The 20,544-nt window shown below is 32.0% G+C and overlaps 3 protein-coding genes across 4 annotated transcripts in view; 2 read left to right on the top strand and 1 right to left on the bottom strand.

Annotated features, from left to right (window-relative positions):
- LOC117166863 (exocyst complex component 2) overlaps window positions 1-1,665 on the bottom strand; it is a 29,228-nt gene extending 27,563 nt beyond the window's left edge. The window contains exon 1 of the mRNA XM_033351239.1: window positions 1,296-1,665. Coding sequence (XP_033207130.1) covers window positions 1,296-1,404 — 109 coding nt within the window. The 5' untranslated portion in view covers window positions 1,405-1,665. The remainder of the gene's footprint in view (window positions 1-1,295) is intronic.
- LOC117166862 (Fanconi anemia group M protein) overlaps window positions 1-16,676 on the top strand; it is a 56,442-nt gene extending 39,766 nt beyond the window's left edge. The window contains exons 1-13 of one of the 2 annotated variants that reach the window (XM_033351237.1): window positions 1,730-1,982; window positions 2,163-2,347; window positions 2,434-2,601; window positions 6,132-6,304; window positions 6,418-6,507; window positions 6,771-6,995; window positions 7,083-7,236; window positions 7,298-7,539; window positions 7,613-7,778; window positions 9,529-9,683; window positions 9,766-10,012; window positions 12,285-14,539; window positions 16,096-16,676. In XM_033351237.1, coding sequence (XP_033207128.1) covers window positions 2,173-2,347; window positions 2,434-2,601; window positions 6,132-6,304; window positions 6,418-6,507; window positions 6,771-6,995; window positions 7,083-7,236; window positions 7,298-7,539; window positions 7,613-7,778; window positions 9,529-9,683; window positions 9,766-10,012; window positions 12,285-14,539; window positions 16,096-16,365 — 4,320 coding nt within the window. In that variant the 5' untranslated portion in view covers window positions 1,730-1,982; window positions 2,163-2,172 and the 3' untranslated portion in view covers window positions 16,366-16,676. Of the gene's footprint in view, window positions 1-1,729; window positions 1,983-2,162; window positions 2,348-2,433; window positions 2,602-6,131; window positions 6,305-6,417; window positions 6,508-6,770; window positions 6,996-7,082; window positions 7,237-7,297; window positions 7,540-7,612; window positions 7,779-9,528; window positions 9,684-9,765; window positions 10,013-12,284; window positions 14,540-16,095 lie in introns of those variants that run through there. The other variant, XM_033351238.1, reaches the window with a different exon arrangement.
- Window positions 16,677-19,658: 2,982 nt separating this feature from the next.
- Window positions 19,659-20,544, top strand: part of LOC117168234 — a 1,640-nt gene continuing 754 nt past the window's right edge. The window contains exon 1 of the mRNA XM_033353719.1: window positions 19,659-19,846. Coding sequence (XP_033209610.1) covers window positions 19,679-19,846 — 168 coding nt within the window. The 5' untranslated portion in view covers window positions 19,659-19,678. The remainder of the gene's footprint in view (window positions 19,847-20,544) is intronic.

The raw sequence follows: 20,544 nt of genomic DNA, 5'->3' as shown, positions 1-20,544 counted from the left end.
GGAGGAGATTATGTTGAGAAATAAAAAAAAAAATTCTTAAAAACGTTGTTTTTCTTGGTCAGGCCGGAAACTTATCAATCCACCCTCGTATATATATATATTAGCCTCTGCTCTGAGGGTTCAAAGTTTTCTGATTTAAAGTAGAGAAATCCTAACACCAAATACAGGTTTGACCCAAACAGCAGTTGTAGATTTATTAACTTATTATTACTCTGCCAGTCAACTCATTGTCAGTGATCGGAACCTTTGTCGGAACGTGATAATTAAGAAGTTTAAAATACATGCGGTAAATTCATTAGTCGAATAGACTAAAATATCTGTAGAAATTGCAAACTATACAAATATAAAAATACACACTCAATAATATTAAATAACTATGTATCGATATTGCACTAAAAGTCTTATCTGTTTGAATAAAAATATAATATTGTGAAGTAAATAAATTGTTACACATAAAACAATATAAAAAGATGAGAAATAACATAGATATATTTGGAAATAATCAAATAACTTTATAAATATTACAAAATATATGAAACAGAAATATAAATTATACATTTAATTTTCTCTCTGGTATCTATTAAAATGACCATGTTTTACAAAGCGTGGATATTTTACGTTTGTTATGAAATGTAAAAACGCATTAATTGGCAATTTAATTTTAATTTCAATGGTTCTTTTCCAAGCTAAGTTTACCATCGGCGTACCGAGAGCTGCTTACAGCGCTCCAAGTGGCTTTTGGCAAACTATATCGATGGATGCTTTCTACGAGGAGCGGTGGGTAGAGGGGAAGTGACTTTTTTCGCCGGACGCGCCGTCTACATTTATGGCGGGCAACTAAGCCCGCACCGCATCTACGTTTATAATATCTTTGGTATGGAGTTACGTATAGCCGGATACATTCGCAGCATTTCAGGCAAAAAATGAACCCTTTAAGTTGAAGAATGAGTAACCGGGGCATTTCTGAAGTTAGAACATCGGAAATCCGTTTTTCGAGAAAAACGCACCTAAACTTGGCGAGTGCCATAAGCAAACATGTTCTATTTTTGTATTCAAACATGAAATATACCTACTTTCAATTACTATCTGGATATGAGTATAGTCCCAATTAATTCACGTTAGGTCCCAGTATCATCCCCCAATCAAACCCAAAAATAATTATTTTGACCTCGACTTAGTTAAACGCAAGTATCTTCTAAACTAGAACCGGCCATAAGGGCCCTTTTCATGCGGACGCCCACATTTTATCCATAATAAAAGAAAAGAGAAATGTAAATGAAAGATAGAATCCTAACCTATAAGATCCTGACTTTTAGTTCCAAGGAATTCTCCTCGAACAGTGACACGCGTTCCCGGAGGTCCTTCCTTCGGGGATATTCCAGTAACTACTGGTGGAGGAGCCATCTTCTAGGAAGTAATAATTCCTTTGTTTATAGCAATTAATTTCAAATTATCTTTGGCCCTCCTGCTTCATTCCGTATTAACAGTGTCAACATTTCACTGATTATCAACTCACACTGAGAACACAAAACTGTACCTTCAGTTTTCACAAGAAAATTGTTTCACTATTATAAATTAAAATTATATACATAAATAAGAACGACGGTGTCGAGGGTGATGCTAATTGCAGCGCAACAATTACCGACAAACACACACTGACGCGTGCACGTCCGTTTGTCTATTGGTACAGGCTGGAAAATGCAGCTGCATGCAACCGCGACACAACATGGGCGATGGGCATAACGCAACACGCAGAAGCAGAGCAGAAGCACGCAACGTTTGTTGATGGAGCGCAAGAGTGTCGTGTGACATAATAAATTTCTTAATCGCTTACTTAACATAGTTTCTCGACACTTGTTTACACTTATTTTGTTGCAGAAAATGTGTTTTAAGTTTTTTTTTATAAGTGAAATTGAAATCAACTTTCTGGAGAGCGATAAAATGTCATTTTTTGCGGGCTAACCTATAAAACGAGAACAAAAGTATAATAGAATTATGTTTCTTTTTAATTGTTTTTGGTTTAATATAGAATCTATTAATTTCACATATTTATTATTTAACTTATTTAATAAATATTAAAAATATAGTTATAGCTACGGCTAATAAGAAAATGATGCGAATAAAGAAGATTGTTTTATATTACCTTTATTCATATTTTTTAGATTAATTGATATGGATGATAACATATCACAACGTCCACTTTTTTCTGAAGAGCCTGGCACCCTAGGCTTTGATTTGTCTTCCGGAAATGTTTGGATATATCCGGAAAATTATCCCATAAGGGAATACCAGTTTAATATTGTTAAAACTGCACTTTATAACAATACTTTAGTATGCTTGCCAACTGGTAAGTATCTAATGTTGTAATTTAATTCTAAAATACATTTTTCATATCAATTTCTGAATTCTTTATCTAAAATTTTGTTTATTCAGGTTTGGGAAAGACTTTTATAGCGGCGGTAGTAATGTACAATTTTTGGCGATGGTATCCTAGAGGAAAAGTTGTATTTCTGGCGCCGACAAAACCTCTTGTAGCTCAACAAATAAACGCATGCCATGAGATCATGGGAATTCCCAGTGAAGAAACTATTGAGCTCACAGGTATCTAACTTCGTCTTTAGAAATTGTGATACGATAAGCAGGATGCCTAACATCCTGAAACCTTGCAAAAGTCCTTGAATTTTTTTACCTGGAGAACCTGAAAAATTCCTTAAATTTTGCTCATGGACAAAGTTAAAAAGTATATGAACAGAGCTTTTTAATAATAGATTGTTCATTGTATCACCGTGAAAATCACGAAGCTGGGATCAAAGATATTTTTCAAATCCTTATTTATTTTTATCTTTTTTCTTTATAAATCCAATACTTTGCTCCTGTCAATATATTGGATTTAAGTTTAATTACGCGTATGATGAGGTTTTATTTGATTAGAATTGGTTCAAATTTGACTATTTTTACAATGTGGCCGTAGGTCAGGGATAACCTGGAAATCAGGGAATCTTATTGGTCGGGACAATATTTGGTAAATATTTGGGAAACATTTGGTAAAAGCCAGTAAAGCCGGTAAATTCCGTTTATAAAAGATTACATGTTAAAAATGTGACAAGATAAAGATTCTGGTATTTGCATATTAATGGTCAGAGAAAGTGGTTGGTTGAAAATGCAACTGTTACAGAAATAATTTCTTTTGCCATGAAAATTGAAGAATTTGGATATTTTTTTCTTTCGTTGCTGAAAAATATTTATTTATCGAAAATATGACTTTTGGGTTAGAAAACTTCCCCCAGTTTTTTTCAAATGTTTACGTTTTGAGACACTCATATATATGTCTATTTGTAAGCAAGATAAATTTTGAAACCCATTTTTTTCAAGATTTGAAAATTCTATGTGCGGCTATTCATAGTGCTCGGTAATTCGAACTATTTATCCTCATGGCTTTTTTAGATAAAAGGCAAATTGTCAGAGTTATAGAATTTTCCAATAAAAAAAAAAGAAAACGAAAATAAACACTTTAAGCCAAACAACGCACGATACGAAAAAAAGTCAAGAAAAGGAAAAAGTTGCTTTTTGAAAGCTATGCAATATACTATGCAATATACAAAAAAAGATGAATAGACAAACATTGTGCACTTAAGAAAGAACTGCACATTTTTTACAAACCACTTTTTGGTAAAACACGTAGTTTTGCTTTTATTCGTAAAAAAACAAAATAAAGAAATTACATTTTTGGGCAAACGCCTGGGGCTCGCGACCGTTGGCTTACGTGCTTCGCGCTCAATAATATACTTATCTCGCGGTCGCTAATGTATTTACCACGCGCTACGCGCTCGGTCTTTCTGTATTCCCTACACTTGCGCACAAACTTTTTAAAACTAAGGGTCAAAGTAGCGACAAGACTGCCATGGTTTGAGAAAACACCGTTAACTAAAAATAATCGAAAAATGAGTTTTTTAATTGTTTTTTTTTTTATAGATTCTGCTTCCAAATTTACTTATTTTGTTGAAAATTCAAGTATTTTATTAAAGTCATCCTTTTTGTTGATTACTCGACTGGTTTATTGAGCATTCGTCTATTTGGTCAGACATTCATCGTTTTGTATTTAAAATGCACCTTTTTCTGTTAAAAAATACACCAATTCTAAAAGATTCAATAATTTCGTTAAAAATGCAACTGTTTCTTGTTGAAGCCTAATCTTTTATTTGAATTTGATCATTTTGTTGAAAACTTAATCATTTTATTGAAAATTAAACTTAAATTAGTTTAAAATTCGATAACTCAATCAAACTGTAACAAATAACACGGAACTGAACACTCTTTAATTATATCAACAGTAAAAACTTATATTTAAAAAATTTCATTACGTTATTGTTAAAGTTGCAAAATTATGAAGCTTTGAAATATTTTCAAATTTTAGCGTCCTTTCTTTCATTCACAGTGATAAAATGAACAATAACCAAAAAACGGTTTTTTTTACCTTAAAATCAGATTTTGGGAGCGCATGAGAAATTTCGCATATGCCACTTTTTACACTCTCATCAGAGAAGGTGCTAGATTTGTGTGCCCCCCCCCCCCCCCGTTTTTTTCAAATGTCCACGTTTTGAGACCCTCTGAATCCGAAAAATAGGTTTTTATGAATGTGTCTGTGGGTCTGTAGATTTTTAGTTTGTTAGAACGATAACTTTCGAAAGAATTGACAGATTGAATTGGTCTTTGGTATATTTTTTTAGTGTCCTATACTAAAGATCAAGTTCGTTAGCCAGCCATTTTGGATAAAAGTTTAAGAAGTGAGCGCATTTTGAATATTTTTGAGACCACTTATTTCAAGATTCACAAATTCTCTTCGCGGCTGTTCATGGTATTCAAAAAGACAAGTAATTTATCCTCATGAACTTGTTCAATAAAAAAAGTTACCGGAGGTATAGCATTTTCAAAATAACAAAAAACAGACGAAAATGAAAATTTTAAGTAAAACAACGCACGATATGATAAAAATTCAGAGGAAGAAAAACGTTGTATTTTGGACACTGTACAAGATTATCCTAACATTTTGAATTTTTCTTGAAAATCGAAAATTCAAATTTTGATGGCACAAAAAGTAATGAAAAATCAAAAATGCCATTTTGCAGTCAAACTATACAAGATGCGAAAAAAGGGAAATAAAAAAATTGTGCATTGAAAAAAGATTGACATATTTCTTATTATTCTTTTTCGATAGGGCGCGTAGTTTTTGTTTTAATTGTAAAAAAGGGTCTTCGTTAAGTGCCTCTCTAAAAAAATGGATAGAGATTATTTTTAAAAATTTGGCAATGCCTTGAGAGGTTTCATGTTAGAAATCAATGTTAGTCTGCCTCGTGACTTCACGTATTTTTTTATAGTCCTATTTGCATTTGAATAACAAATTAATTAATTCAACAATATTCACCTGGATTTTTATTCTATTTTCTCGTATTTTTGTGAAATATTATCCTTCTAATATATTAACTTTTAATTTGCAATTTTTTGTTTTACATTCTTATCTGTGAAGGTATTGGATTTGTGTAAAATTTGACCCCCCCCCCCCCCCCACAAATTTTTCTAAATTCACACTTTTTGAGGTACGATATATCCGAAAAACAGGTTTTTATGAATGTGTGTGTCTGTCTCTGCATACTTTTCTGTTTGGTTGTGGGTCTGTAGATTTTTAGTTTTTTAACACGATAACTTTCGAAAGAATTGACAGATTGGATTGCCCTTTGGTATATTTTTTTAGTGTCCTATACTAAAGGTCAAGTTCGTTAGCCAGCCATTTTGGATAAAAGTTTAAGAACTGAGCGCATTTTGAATATTTATGAGACCACTTATTACAAGATTCACAAATTTTCTTCGCGGCTGTTCATAGTATTCAAAAAGACGAACAATGATCCTAACGCGCGATGAGAATTTGCCCTCGAGGCGGGCAGATTTTTTCACTCCCTCTAGACCCACAATTTCTACGATGTTTTGTGAAAAGTATTTTGTCACTATAAAAAAAAGGTACTGGAAAAATGTATTTTTTCCCCTCGAACACCTGGAAAAGTCCTGGATTTTTTTTCAGTAATACTAGACATCCTGATAAGATTGTTATTTGATTATTTTACAATACTGACTTACAGGGACAACAAATCAAAAGCAACGAGAAATTGCGTGGGCCCACAAAAGAGTGATATTTGCTACTCCCCAAACTTTTCATAAAGATTTGGAAAAGAATATCTTCCCAATGAATTTAGTTAAATGTATAGTAATTGACGAAGCTCACAAATCTTTAGGCAAGCACTCTTACTGCGAGGTAAATATTTTTATGAATAATTGTTTCTCTATAACTCATGACTGTGAATTAAATTATTTTGAACTTCTTTGTATTCGGAGAGTATGTAATGGTGTAATTTTTTCATTTTTCAGAGTATTCGTTTATTAAGTGAGGAGAATAAATTTTTTCGAATTGTGGCTCTTTCTGCTACACCTGGAGATAAAATAAGCAAAGTACACGAGGTAAACATGAATGTTTTTATGGCATATTATTATCATCCAGGTGCTCGAATTTGAAAGTTGTTCAAATTTCAAAAAGTGCTTTTTTGGAATTATTCAATTTCAAAATAGGCTAGAAATCATTTTTAATTTCAATTAAATGCACTTTGCAACCGGTGCACATCAATATTTAAATTTCTGACCCTTCAGTTTCTGATTTCCTTAATTTATGTCTGTTTTCCAAATTGTATTTATGCGACTTAATTATATTTAATTATTCTTGAAAGGTGATTAGCAGTCTTCGCATATCAAACTTGGAATTGAGAGACGATATGTCTCCAGATATAGCTCCTTACATTAATGATAGAAAGGTGGATATCATTTTGATCCGTTTGAGTAACGATTTAGCAAAGTTTAAAGAAAGATATATTACAGTCATGGATCCACATGTGAGAGTACTCGTGCGATTAGGTGTTCTTCGAGGAGAAACTGGGAATATAAGCAAAGGAAAGGTACTTGTTGTTCGTTTAATTTTAAAGAGATATTTGTTATGATCCAAAATTATTTATAATCATTATAATCAATTCAACCTTATTTAGATATTCTATTTGACCAAAGAATTTCAATCAAAACCCAATAAACCAGGAAATTATGGGCAAATCATGAAAACGTTGAACATTTTACTAACAATGTACCATGCGTATGAATTGATGGTCAGACATGGTCTTCGAGCCTTTCTCCACTTCTACGAAAGTAAGTCAAGAAGAAATAAAAAATTTATTTTAAATAGCAAAACTTACATTTTTATTTGCAGATCACTCGGACAAATTTTGGATGGAACATGAATTAAGTTTACACGATTTACTGGAAGATATAAAAGGCTTTCTTGGTCCCTTTCCAGTTATTGAACCTTTACCAGATGGAAGTGTACCAGATGTGCCGAATGATCTTATTTTCGGGCATAATAAATTCTACAAACTAAAAGAGTTGCTCGAAAGGCATTTCAAATCCTTTCGGGATAAAAATCAGGAAACCAAAGCAATCATATTTGTAGAGGTTGTGCTTTTTGTAATTTACTGTTTCATTTGCCACCGAACGTAAAATTAAATACAAAAATTTAACTTTTCAGTATCGAGATATCGTAAACGAAGTGTACGTTTTACTTTTGCAATCCAGGCCTCTGATACGCCCGCAAATGTTTGTTGGCCAAGCTGGTCAAAAGCAAAGGCAGCAGATAAAAGCTCTGGAAAATTTTAGAAGTAATCAGGTCAATGTTTTGATCTCAACGTCAGTAGGTTTGTACTAAACAACGCCTTAAAATATTTAATAATCATGCTGTGATATTAAACTCTATTAGAATATAGGACCGATGAGGGTAAGTTTGATGACGGAGTTACTATGATAAAGAGAAAATTTAAGATTAAGAAAATTATGAACTTTTTTTATTACAAAATAATGATTTTATCTCATATAATTTATAGAAAATCTGGCTCTCATTAGTTATTGCTTTGCGCAATTATTTTTTAAGAACCTGAGATGCTTTTAGGAAACTCCTATTCGTAATTGTGTTTTCTGGTATTTTTATTTCAATTTTCCCTGCATAAAGCACCTTTTCTTGACCGTTTTAAGGTGTGCAGGAAGATGTTTTATTTTCCTGGCATATCCGACATTTTTTCAAAAATTGTATAATTTCAATGTTTTGTAATGACAAATTACGACAGTGCAATTAAAAATCAGTGTTAATCTCATTTTTTGAATAAAAATGTGAATAGATAATAATAACTGGAAAATAACATTTTAAATGTACATATACGTACACTATAATAAGCTGTCGATGTGTAATTTATAGTTACGAAACTACAATCTTGTAAAATTTAGATTTTAGTGGGTTTTTTTACACTCATCACACACATTACCAAAGAAAATATAAAATATTTCTTCAGGCAAGTTCTTGCTGATTGAAGAAGAGGAAGATTAAAAGTAGAAATTCCAAAGATGCACTGTAAAAAAAGATTTGTGTAAAATTACAAAGTTTCGGAAAATTAAATATTCTATCATTGTAAATATCACACATTTCACTGTGTGATTTTACAAAAGTATGTGAAATTACATCCTCTAGCAATGTAAATAAAAGGACCCTCGAACAGCAGTGTAATATTACACACTCGATAAAAATAAAATTACATATTCCCTCGTCCGAATTTTACATTCAGAAGAGAAAATTCAGTGGCAGCGTGTAAAAATACCATGCGGCGGTAAAATCACTCTGCTGTGATTGAAAATTATATTGAGATTTTTAATTTTACCCTGGCGGAAACTGTAAAATTTTTGATTTATAATTAATTTAAAATTTTAAATAATTAATCAAATAATATGTGAATACGAAAGCGTCTCTCGTGTTCGTTGTTTGTCGATGACTTTATCCTTTAATTTTTGAGCATTTTTATTTTTAATGGGAGGAAATTCACAGCTATGTTCAACTTTTTTGACAGCTTTCACACAAACTAGACCGAATCCGAGCTATTCCTATTTTGCCTTTTACATTTTCTGCTATTAGAACGGAAAAATGCGGTTATTCAAAACGTATATTGCATATTGTTTTATGGAATATTTAATCATCAAAAAAATACCCATAGTATCTTATGTGTTTTAGGTAAGTGGTAACGTTTCCGGCTTGTGTTTCTTCAATCTCCATGAAATTGTACGAAGTTTGAGCTTTCGGGTGTTCGAAACCCGTCGCCCTGATAAATTTTATTTTTTCACATAATGGATTTTACATTTTCGCCTGTAAAATTATCGGCCGAATTGGAATATCACAACAGATTCGTAAAGTTACTGCGATATACGAGGGTCCTTTTATTTACTTCCACCAGAGATATAAAATTCAATAGATTTTTTTTACAGTGTAATTTTGGCAACATTTTTAACAAAAATCTTCACAATTATTTGAAATTTCACTCATCAAAGTGTAACTTTGTAATTTCGTTTCACACTTGCCCCTATCGACCCTAAATTGAACTCCGTAAAATAAAATTGGATCTTTAGGGGAGGAAGGTTTGGATGTTGGAGAAGTAGATTTAATCATCTGCTTCGATATATCTCAGAGTTCTCCAATAAGATTAGTTCAAAGAATGGGACGAACAGGTCGTCAGCGAGACGGACATATAATTGCTTTGGTAACTGATGGAAAAGAGCATCAGGTAATTTTTTCTCATGCATTATTTTATTAAAAATTTGGAACAAAAAGCAAACTCTAAAAATAGGATATTCAATTGTTTGCAGGCTCTAAAAGCTACAATGTCAAAGAAAGAAAGTCTGAATAACAAAGTCTTACAGTCCAGTGACATTGTCTCTTCTCTTTACAACGAGAGTCCGCGGATGGTGCCAAATCAATTTAATCCGGAGTGTCGGAAGATGCACATTCAAGTTCAGCCTAAGACTCCTCAAGTAAAAGGTGCAAGGAAGAAGAAATTGATTGACAAAAAGAAAAAGACAAACATAGAAACTAAAACAGTTGAACGTGAAGTTGGTAAGCTTATATTTGCTTCTATTACGTCAGACACTAAATCTGTTAAAAAAACATTGTATTGATATTTAAAAAGTGCATATTTAACTGGTTGACATTTGGACCAGAGAAACGGGTAAATGACAGTGAATTTGTAAATTTGTAATAGATACATCTTTACAATTCCTGCAAATGCCACTAACTTGATGTCCCATAAAATTATGCAATTTTTCATTTGTTCGATTGGAACTTATTTTGAGTTTGTAAAGTTCTTTTCGAAATATTTTCAAATACCGTCAACCAAAGTTTTGGTGGATTGTTAGAGTTTGGTGCCTGCCCTGAGTATAGTTGAAGTTTTATCTGCGATGTAACTACAAAACTTGTTCCTTCCATCAAAACACATTTCCATGTAAAATATGAGGTCGGTAGAGCTAATATTTTTTGCTCTATGCGTGGTAACAGGGTTATTTGAGTCAGAAGGCCTAAAATTGTATGCATTTACATAGCAAAGCTATGATGAGCATTTTCTCCGGGCTTTTTGGGCTACACGTGTACACGGACAGACAGTCATTTTGCCGATTTCATAAAAGCTTCCTACGAAATCTCTTGAAATTTAACAACAATCTTGTTTAAATTTTTATTTTTGACTAAGCACGAAGCGAAAAAATCAGGTTTACATTATAGCTGTGGTTAGGAGTATAAAATCATTCAGTGTAATTCTAAAGTCCTTTACATACTAAGTTTCATTTTTCAGTCTTAATTTCTAATCGTTCCGATTCAAACCAAAAAGTTTCTGGATACAGCTCTGAAGGTTACGACAAATTAAAAGTGTTTGAAATTCAACCATTTCTAATGTAAAGCGTTTCTTTCTGTTCGAAACTTAAAAAATATTTAGAATTTTCAAATAATTTTAAGATTATAGATACATAGTTAGACGACAGTGGCAAAATAAAAATGTTTTAAATGGAATGATTTCTAATTGAAGACTTCAAAACATTAAGCTTCTCAAATTCAGCAATTAGATTTTTCTCAGTATACCCTTTTCGGGTATGTATAATATACATATCTAAATCCCCCTCCCATAGGAAATTGTCAGAAATGTAGCTCTCCCTTTAAATCACATCCCTTCCAAAACCCCCTATTATCCCAACTCAAGTAATCCCTGACGCACTCAATCCTGTGTTCTTTTTTAATCTCTAAAATTTGCTACCGTCTGAAATTGGATTTTTATTAGAAGCGCTCACATTTGGTTGAACTTTTGACCAAGGGAGAGGAAACTGTAGAAAACAAAAACTCTTGAGCGCAGCCGGTTGCCAACAGACGAGTTTGGATGTTAAATTCGATAGCGTCGACTGTTAAACGCAGCGAAACACACAATTAAGCGAAAGTCGCAAACGTATCACCCATCTGAGCGCTAACCGTGCTCGTTCATGCCTAACGTCAAAAACTCGGTGACTTGAGAAACACCGTCTATCTGCTGTACTTTACTAATCAAAAGAACAGTTTTAAGTTAGATATTCAAAATAAAAGGATTTAAAATTGAAATTTTCAATATTGTATGGTTTGAAATAGTCCAAAATAGAACTATTTCAATTTGGTGACCTCAAATGGTTTGTTTAATAAATTTTGAATCACTAGAATTTCCTAGTTTTAAATTTATCATTTTGAACTTTGTAATTTCATTTCTTACATTTTTTACACACTTTTCATTTGTAACTCATTTAAAATTTTAATTTAAAAAGTTTACTTCAGTCCTAAAGTAATCCAATCGGAGCAGATTACATATCGACGTTAAGTCACAATCTGCTAATGACTTGTTCAAAAACTGTGTGACGCTATTTTTAACCCTTATTTCACCCCTCCTCTCCTTTAGCATAAATCCCCACACAAAGCTTTTGAACCCCCAGGGCGCTGTCAGAAATACCAAACCCCCCCCCCCCCTTGGGTAAATATTTTTTCTAGATACTTTACATGTCAAATAAAATTCATATTTTTAAGCATTTAAAAAAAGTTGTTTACACACTTATATTTTCCATGTGAGACGTCACATTCGGCATTAACCCCTATGCCTAATTTCGAATTCGAATTCAGCAGAGTTCCACTTTAAATGCTTTAAATTATAGTTTATTTTTTAATACTTTAAAGTAAAAGGTTGTTCAGCTTTAAAATCTTTATTTACAAAAATTTAAGGACCGGGGAAAATATTTGTAAAACAGAAAAGGGCCGAGAATTCGTTTCTTCCATGTTAGCGGCCACCTTGCAAAAACTTAAGCCAACCACATTTATCTGGTTTTAGGTTCCAAACGTGCAGGACAATCATCGATGGATCGCTTTTTCAGACAAAGAAGGCCTGACGAAGAATCTTTCGAGTCGAGTCCTATCTTCGTTCATCAAACACAACAAACTGTAAAATCGGAAAACGTCCAACTTCTACTTTCAGATAAGGAAAATGTCGAATTTCTCACACTATGTACAATGCGAAAATCTCGAATCGACTTTCATATTTTGGACACTGAAATAGACACAACTTACTTTCCATCATTTCCAGATGAAGAGCCCGAAAAATTTCTTAATTTCACCCTACCTGATTTGAGCATTCTCGATTGCATCGCTTCGCTCCAAGAACTGAAGATACCATCACAGAAAATAGCAAGCCGAAGCATTTCCACGTCTCCAGTGCAGGAAGAAGTTTATGAACCAAACTGTTTTGAGACAGATAATGAATGTTATACTTCAAACTTCGAAACCAGTGAGGCTTTAGTCGCAAGAAGCTTCGCTGATTTGATTTATGATTCTTCGAGTTCTGATGGGGGCGAAGTTTGTGAAAAATTCGAAAAAAAATCGACTAAGTTTGAAAATTCGGCAATGTTTGATGACTTGTTGAACGAAACGACAGATGAGAGTGAAATCGAAGAATTTGGTTTATCACAAAATCAGGATCCTGCCAAGGAAGTTACTTCGAATTTGAACAATATGGCTATTGATGACAGAATAGTACTAGATAAGCAAAATATGGTAATAGAAGTGAAAACAGCAATAGAAGGCAGCAGTAATAATTTTAGTAGACTTTTAGAAGATACTAGTGTTGAATCAAAGGTTGTCCAAGAAGATTCAAAGTCTGTGATATTAGAGAAATCGTGGAGCAATCTTAGTGAACAAAATCAAAATAATATTTCTAGAGAAGATAATTTCACCTTTATAAGATCGAACACCAGTGGGATAACAATAACGCAAGCGCTTGAAGAAATTGCACGAATCAACGCTAATAACTCACTCAATAACCACTGTTTGATCCAGAAGGAAGGTAGTAATGAAATTCAAATTATACAAGACGACGATACTAATCAAATTCAAATTTCGGAAGAAGAAGACAGTGATGACATTCAAATAATCGACGAGATTCCAAAGAATTCTATACTTGAACAGAAACAACTCCCGTCGAGCATTAGTCAACTTAAAAAAACAGGGTTGCGAAAGAATCATCTACAATTTCAGATTACAGATTCGGATGATGATTTATTCGATATTGACACTCCAGAGGAAGTTCAAATTGTAAACGACAGAAACATTCTCAAATCAAGTGAACTCCAAGTTCAGACTTCAAGTAAATCTATTAAAGATGAAATAGTTCCAAATAATCATTATAAAATCATGAGGTTAGATTCCAATAAGTCCGTACCCCCTGCTGAGAAGGAAAATTCTAATCTTGAACTCAATATGCTTATCAGTGATGTCGATTGGGATATTGATTTCCGCGTTGGAACGAGTCCGGTCGATAGTCAGAAGTACTTTAAAGTCGATGAGAGTCTGAAAGCTTCAGCTGAGAAAACACTGGAATCATGTGAAACAGACTGGAAGCCATGTGGTGAAAAATCAAATGTAGATACGAAAAATTCGCAGCCTGTGAAAAAATTATCCCTTTTTCAGAGTAATAATAAATCTGTAACTTCTCATGGAACGAGTGATAAAAACACATCCATAGATAGTGGGAATAAAACTTCTTCGAGAGATATTGATGAAAAAAAGAGAAATGATGATTTCGAAGTATTTAAGAAACCTGCAGTAAGAGCTCCAGGTATTTTTTCTTTAAAGAGAACAATTGCTAATGTACAATCAACATTTCATGGCAAATTAAATGGGCAATCGATTTATTTTAATCAAGAGAGGGCTTCGAGTTCGGGAATAAGAAGTAAAATGGAGGAGGAGAGAAAAGACACCAGTTTTAATTTAAGTTTGGAGCAAAGTCCAGAGATTAAGAGGAAAAGAAGAAAGGTGATCAAGCGTAAGTGTGAGTTCATAGACAACGAAGCGGACGTTTCTAGTGATGGAGGAAATACTTCTGAAGGCACTTCCGGTGAAGATGAGGACCTCGACGGCTTCGTGAGCTACACACAAGATGTTTCCGACCATGTAGATATGCAAGCGCATTACTTAAAATCTGTTAAAAGTCCATCCAGAAAAGCGGGGGCTTTCCTAATTAAGGAAGGTTCACGGATTCCTGAAAATGTTTATTCACAGCCAATGTCGCAGTTAAATGATACTTATTTACACGTAAGTTTCACCATTTTCTTCTCTCATTTGAAATATGCAGGGTGTTTACTGGACCAGGATCGGGAATTTGCTTACTTCTTAGTTTTATCAGCATGACTGCCACACAGTCACTTAAGTCACTCGTCAATTTTTTCTCATTTCACTTTTTCAAAATGAAGGGTCGGTTTAATAACTTTTCTCTATCTCATCTCCAAAAATAATAAAATCTAATTAATCTTTAATTATCAAATTTTTATAATTGAAAACTATAAATCCGAACTCATTCAAAATTATTCAAAATAAAATAATAAATAATTATAAAAATCTTGAGCTGCTTTTTCCGTAAATCCATACAGCCCGATGAGAACTAGAAATGGGTTAAAATTTGTTTTTACTCTAATCAAATGCACAAGATTTACACACTTTTTTGTCTCTCATGTACAATTTTTCTTTAAAAGCTGTTTTCTTCTTATTAAGATTTTTTTCGGAAGTTGTTTTTTTTAGCTGAGTTTTTCGTGATTCAATGGAGCCCAACTATAGAAATATGCTTTTTATTTCTTTTTTATTTGAATCAAATACCCCAAAGAGAAAATAGTTTGTTACCTCTCTTATAAAATTTGTAAAATGGCATTGACGTTTACATGCATTTATCACTTTTTTCAACTTCAATACTCCATTAGATAAAAATATACAACATTTTTGGACTTAAAATATTTTTATTTTTCAGCATTTGTATTTATAATATAATATAATAGTGTTTTAAATTCATAACGTTCAGAATTGAATAATTTTTTTTCTAAACTACTTAAATTTTACCTATTGTTAGAAAATTGTAACAATTATTCAGCAATTTAAATTTTAAGTATTAACAATTTGACTGTTTTATATTTAATTTCTTAACAGTTGTACAATTCTAAGCTTGAAGCCTTTGTATTGAATAATTATAAAAAAAAGAGTTTGAAATAGAAAAGCTTTGAATTGAAAATATTGTATAATTAATTTTACAATTAGGTTGAAACATTTTAACTTTTCTTAGTTAACTTTAAAACGCTCAAGGTTACATGATTTAAAATAAAAAGCCTTTTATAATTCTATTATTATTATTTCGTAACACTCAAAAACGAATAATTCAGTATTTTGTTTAAAAATTTGTTGATTTCAAATAAATTGGAAAGAATTTTTTAATTTAAAACCGTTTAAATTTAAATAACTTTTAATTGAGGCTCTACAAAATGTTGCGTTGAATAATTCGCTAAATATTTTTTTCTTCAAAATTTCAAATAAGGAATCTTAATAATTGAACAATCAGTGCTCAAAACAACAATATTGTTGTATGTGGATGGCTACAAATTTAGAATTATAACATTTAAAATGTTTTCATTTAATAATTGTCTAACTTTGAAAAGTTAGATTGGTAAAATATTGAATCTTTACAAGTTCAAGTTGTAAATTGTTTAGTTTTATAATTATGAAGTTTAAAACACTGAACTTGCAACCTAACAAGCTGGGACCTATGATATTAATAAGTAAATCATTAAATAAACTGAATTATATTTAAATTGATACAATTATTTTAGGATTCATTTTGTGTCAGAGAAGATGAAATCGAATATGACGAGGAGACTGATGACGATTTGGAGATTACTTGTTTGCAAGAATTCGACTTACTGGAAAGAGAAAGAAAAAGAAAGCGGGGCGTTTCTCCGTCTTTTCATATTAAAAGAAAAAAACGGAAGAAAGGTCGAATCCTTACCGTGAGAGATGATAGTAGCAGCGAAGATGAGACGGAACAAATTCGAAGGCAAATTCAGGAGGAATCCTTTTTGTTAAAAAATAATCAAAGTTGATTTTTGTTTGTTACATTTTTTTTATCTATTATGAGTATAATCAAAGGTATCTGTAGTTTAGAAGAAGCATCTGGTAGTCTTCGCCGTAATCGAGGGATAAATTTTACGAGATACATATACATATATACTATAATCTGTGATTGTAGACTTGGAATCACTTTGTCAATATTTTTCTATTAAGGAAGCCTAACGGAAATGAAAATGTCTGTGATATACATGTATTATTTTAATTTAGAAGTATGAATTTCATGTTGGTGCTCTAGTTTCTTATGTCCTACTTGTACATTTGAGCAATAAATATAGTCTCTTATTAAATGCGAGTTTTATTATTAAACTGATGTACAGTTGTTATGATATAAACGCGTGCTGCTGAACACCTAATTTGCTTCTTGAATCCACAATTCGTTTTAAAAAAGTTATTTTCAAATATGTACCTAATATTTTAATTTTGTAAACTAATTTGTTTAATAGAAAATTTGATAATTCTTCGGAACTATTAAGTTATAATCGATTTTTGAAGTCTATTTTCAAAAATATTTGTTATAAAAAGCAGATTGTTTCAGGTATTTTTTCTCACCACCAAATGTTTGCGGGAAAAAGGAAAAACTCCAAATCTTACAGGTTGTCATTAGAGGTCCTTCATAATTTTTTTCTGACAGTTTTGAGTGATGAAAAATTAAATGTAAAAATGGCGAAAAGAATTTAGAAATCGTAAGCTTTAAGTAGAAGATGTCACGGTTCTGCTCTTTGAAAAAGAATGACGAACTTTATCTGGAAATCTCAAAATTTCGTAGATCATATCAACGACCTAATGGAGTTGCTCATTAGGACATTCTGCTATTTACCATCAGCAAAATATGTATTTTCCTAAGCATTTCTTAAATTATTATCAGATCTTCATATGTTATAAAAAAAGATATCTTGTTAATACTGAAATTATTAATGTTTTATTTCGTGGTATCGAGAAAATTGCAGTTGACTTATTAATTCAATTGGAACTTTTAATTTGAAATATTTAACAATTTGAAATTCACTTGTTCTGAAACACAATTTTTTGTATGCTAATATAAATTAATTTAAAGTTACTTTCTGAGTTTAAGAAAAAGGTAGGAATAGAGTAAAAACTATCAAATTTTGTAGAAATATTCTGCTCAACCCAAAGTTTGGAAGATCAGATAAAATTATGTGTATAATGGTCATCAGGAAATTTTCTCTTTTAAAGTTAAAAGGACCTGAAACTTTCGGGTTTCTAGAAGGACAAAAATCCCTCTTAATATGCCCCAGAAGGTTGTCACTAAAATGATTTTTTCTTTCGTGTATAAGATAAGAACACTCAAATTCTGCACTCCGTCATCGAAGGAGTAACGAAGGCTTCAGTATTAGTTGGACGGCCAGTGTGATCAGTTGTACCTTTTTTTGTTAGACAGGTATGCTTAGAGTTTAAAATATTTTATTAAATTATATACAGGAAAATAGTGATTCAAGAGAAAAAAATGATTGTATTTGATCATTATTAGTAGATTTTTATGTTACTTTGAGAGACTTGTCACCAAAATAATTTCCAATGGAGAATTTGCATATGCTGTGAATACGAAAAATAATGAGGTATTATATCTTTTATAGGACGTTAAACGGAGTTTGAATGTTTAAATTTAATTTTCAAAAGTGAAAAACAACTTGCGGTACTGGGAGCTGTCATGTGCTTTCATGATTGGTGTGGCGCCAGTTATACGGAGAGTCCTCTGCAGTGATGTGCATTTGCCTATTCGATCTCCGTATAATGGTCGTCATCATAATGTCCACCCATTCAAATCGTCATTTTCAACCAATTTTAAATAATCTATAAGGAACTAAAATTAAAAAACACAATCGCTTTTATCAAATTTGAAAATTATAAATTGAAAAAAGCGAGAAACAATGACAGGACAATTTTCTATTTCGTAATCATGAATAGATATGAAAAAGGTGACCTTTTTTAGGCTTGAGGGACATGAGTACATCTTTTTGAAAGTAATAGATTTGAAGTTCGAGAAAGTATTTTGCAGTACGTACTTTGCTAAGACTGAGTCCATTTCAAGTCAGGCAAGTTCTACACTTCTAGTCGCAGAATCTCTCGGGGTCGAAATATGTTTTTTAGAGAAAAATGAGGAAAATCATATTTTTCCAATTATCTAAAAAAAATTGTCTTCGAAGTTAGACGAAATTGAATTTTGGGCTTTGTTTAAACAAAAAAAAAAAACAACCATTTTTTCTTCAGCACTATAACTTTGACCTGATTAACTTTTTCTGAAAATAGCATATGTCGATTTTCTCAGCAACAAAAAAAACATTGATATTTTTTGCCAATTTGTTGCTTGTGGGCAAAAGAATTTTTTCTTATCAAACCTAATTCCCTTATGTTTCCCAAATCGGACAACAGATGCGAAAAGTGTCAACATACAAGTTTGCAGGTCTAAAAAAGTTCTATGAAAATACATTTTTTGTGATATTTTGCATAATTTCCGAGGAAAATTAGAAAATTACGTTTTCAGGAAAAACAATCTGCAGCCCTAAAAAATGGGTTAGCCCGCACAACGCTCATTGAATGCCTTTCTTATATAAAGCTGAATTAAAAGAAAAATTGGAAAAGAATGTGAGTGGGGTTTTTGAGAAAATCGACTCTTAATCATTTCAGAAAAACCACCGTCACTGTGTTAAGTTTAAACCTTTTTTTAATTTGCTGGCGGATTTAAAACGAAGACTATAAACGCTGTCAGAATCGGAAAAATATGTATCGCCTAATTTCCTTTGAAAAATAACATATTTTGTACCCGAGAGATTCTGCGACTTCAAGTGTGGAGACTCCTTGATTATTCGAAATGGATTTAGTCTGAAATATTTTAGAAATACTTTAAATTTTATTTAAATATAAATTTTTTAATTCAACATCCGCCTGAAAATATCTTTTCTTTTATCTAACATAAATAATTTATAAAAAAAAATTTTTTATTTGTTATTTTCTGAAATTAGGATTCATTATTTCACGATGAGATACTTTTTGGCAATCCTGGCTCTCAACCCTGCAGTTTTAGGAGCAAAACTTCTTCCTCTATCCGGAGAGGTATCTTCTGAAGATGTTCAGAAACGTGAAATACCTTCGAACACTGGACTTGTATCAGAAAACGCTAGAGTTTACAGTCAAGAAGATCAATATTTCCCAGCTCGATATTTCTACCCTACTTATCCAGATTATTCAGGGACAAGACAACCTAGTTATAGTGAACTGGTACCAAGTCAAAATCAAATTTCCAGTTGGTCAGGAGCCTGGACACAAATGATTCCAATTACAAGTTTCGCTTTGTTGTATGGAGCAAAAGCTGGAATTTACATTTTCAGCGTGATGTTGATTCTTATTGTTGGAGTCGTTTTTACGACATCAATATGCACCTTCACTCCAATTTGCACCATCTCGTTTCCTGCATTCTCACTCACCAAAAATCAAGTGAGTGTCAATTATAATTTTTTTAATTTTATTAAAGATTATCATTTTTGCTTACTCGTAGAGAAATCGTTGTAATGGTAAAAATGTCTAAAATGTTCAAATTCGTTTAATTGGACGTTCCTCAATTTAAAAATATTTAATACAATGTTCGAAGCATTTGTGCATGTGCGCGTCATACTTTGTTCTGGACACAATAACTTGAAGACGGTTACAGATGAATTGACGACATTTGGAAGACTGATTTTTACCAATAATATCTGAAAAACCGACCGCGGAGGTTTTCTAAAAATAATGATACTTTTTTTGGTTCTCATTCTCAGAATTCAAAATTCATGCGAGAATAGAAAATATTCATTGGTTCGAGACGGATCGATTGATCAATAATATTCAAACATTTTATTAAAAATTGAAGAAGTTAAGGCCACTTATAATTTTTTTTAAATCAGTTTTTCATAGTAAAGCTTTATTCATACACATAATTCAAAGTAAATTTACTGATTCCATATGGATCGATTGACCAATGATATGATACATTTGACTGAAGAGAAGGAATTGAATAGCCTAAAACATTAATTCATTGTGTTGAAGAGAACGGAATTTTTGGTCATTTAAATAATTTAACTAGATGAAAAAGCAAACATTATTTGCGAATTTTTCATACAGGGGAAGCAAAGTGCTTATCAAATGAGCGACATAAA

The sequence above is a fragment of the Belonocnema kinseyi genome, chromosome 2, assembly GCF_010883055.1.
Source record: "Belonocnema kinseyi isolate 2016_QV_RU_SX_M_011 chromosome 2, B_treatae_v1, whole genome shotgun sequence".
Taxonomy (NCBI): domain Eukaryota; kingdom Metazoa; phylum Arthropoda; class Insecta; order Hymenoptera; family Cynipidae; genus Belonocnema; species Belonocnema kinseyi.
The sequence above is the reverse complement of the archived record's forward strand: the minus strand, read 5'-3'. Positions and strand labels throughout refer to the sequence as shown.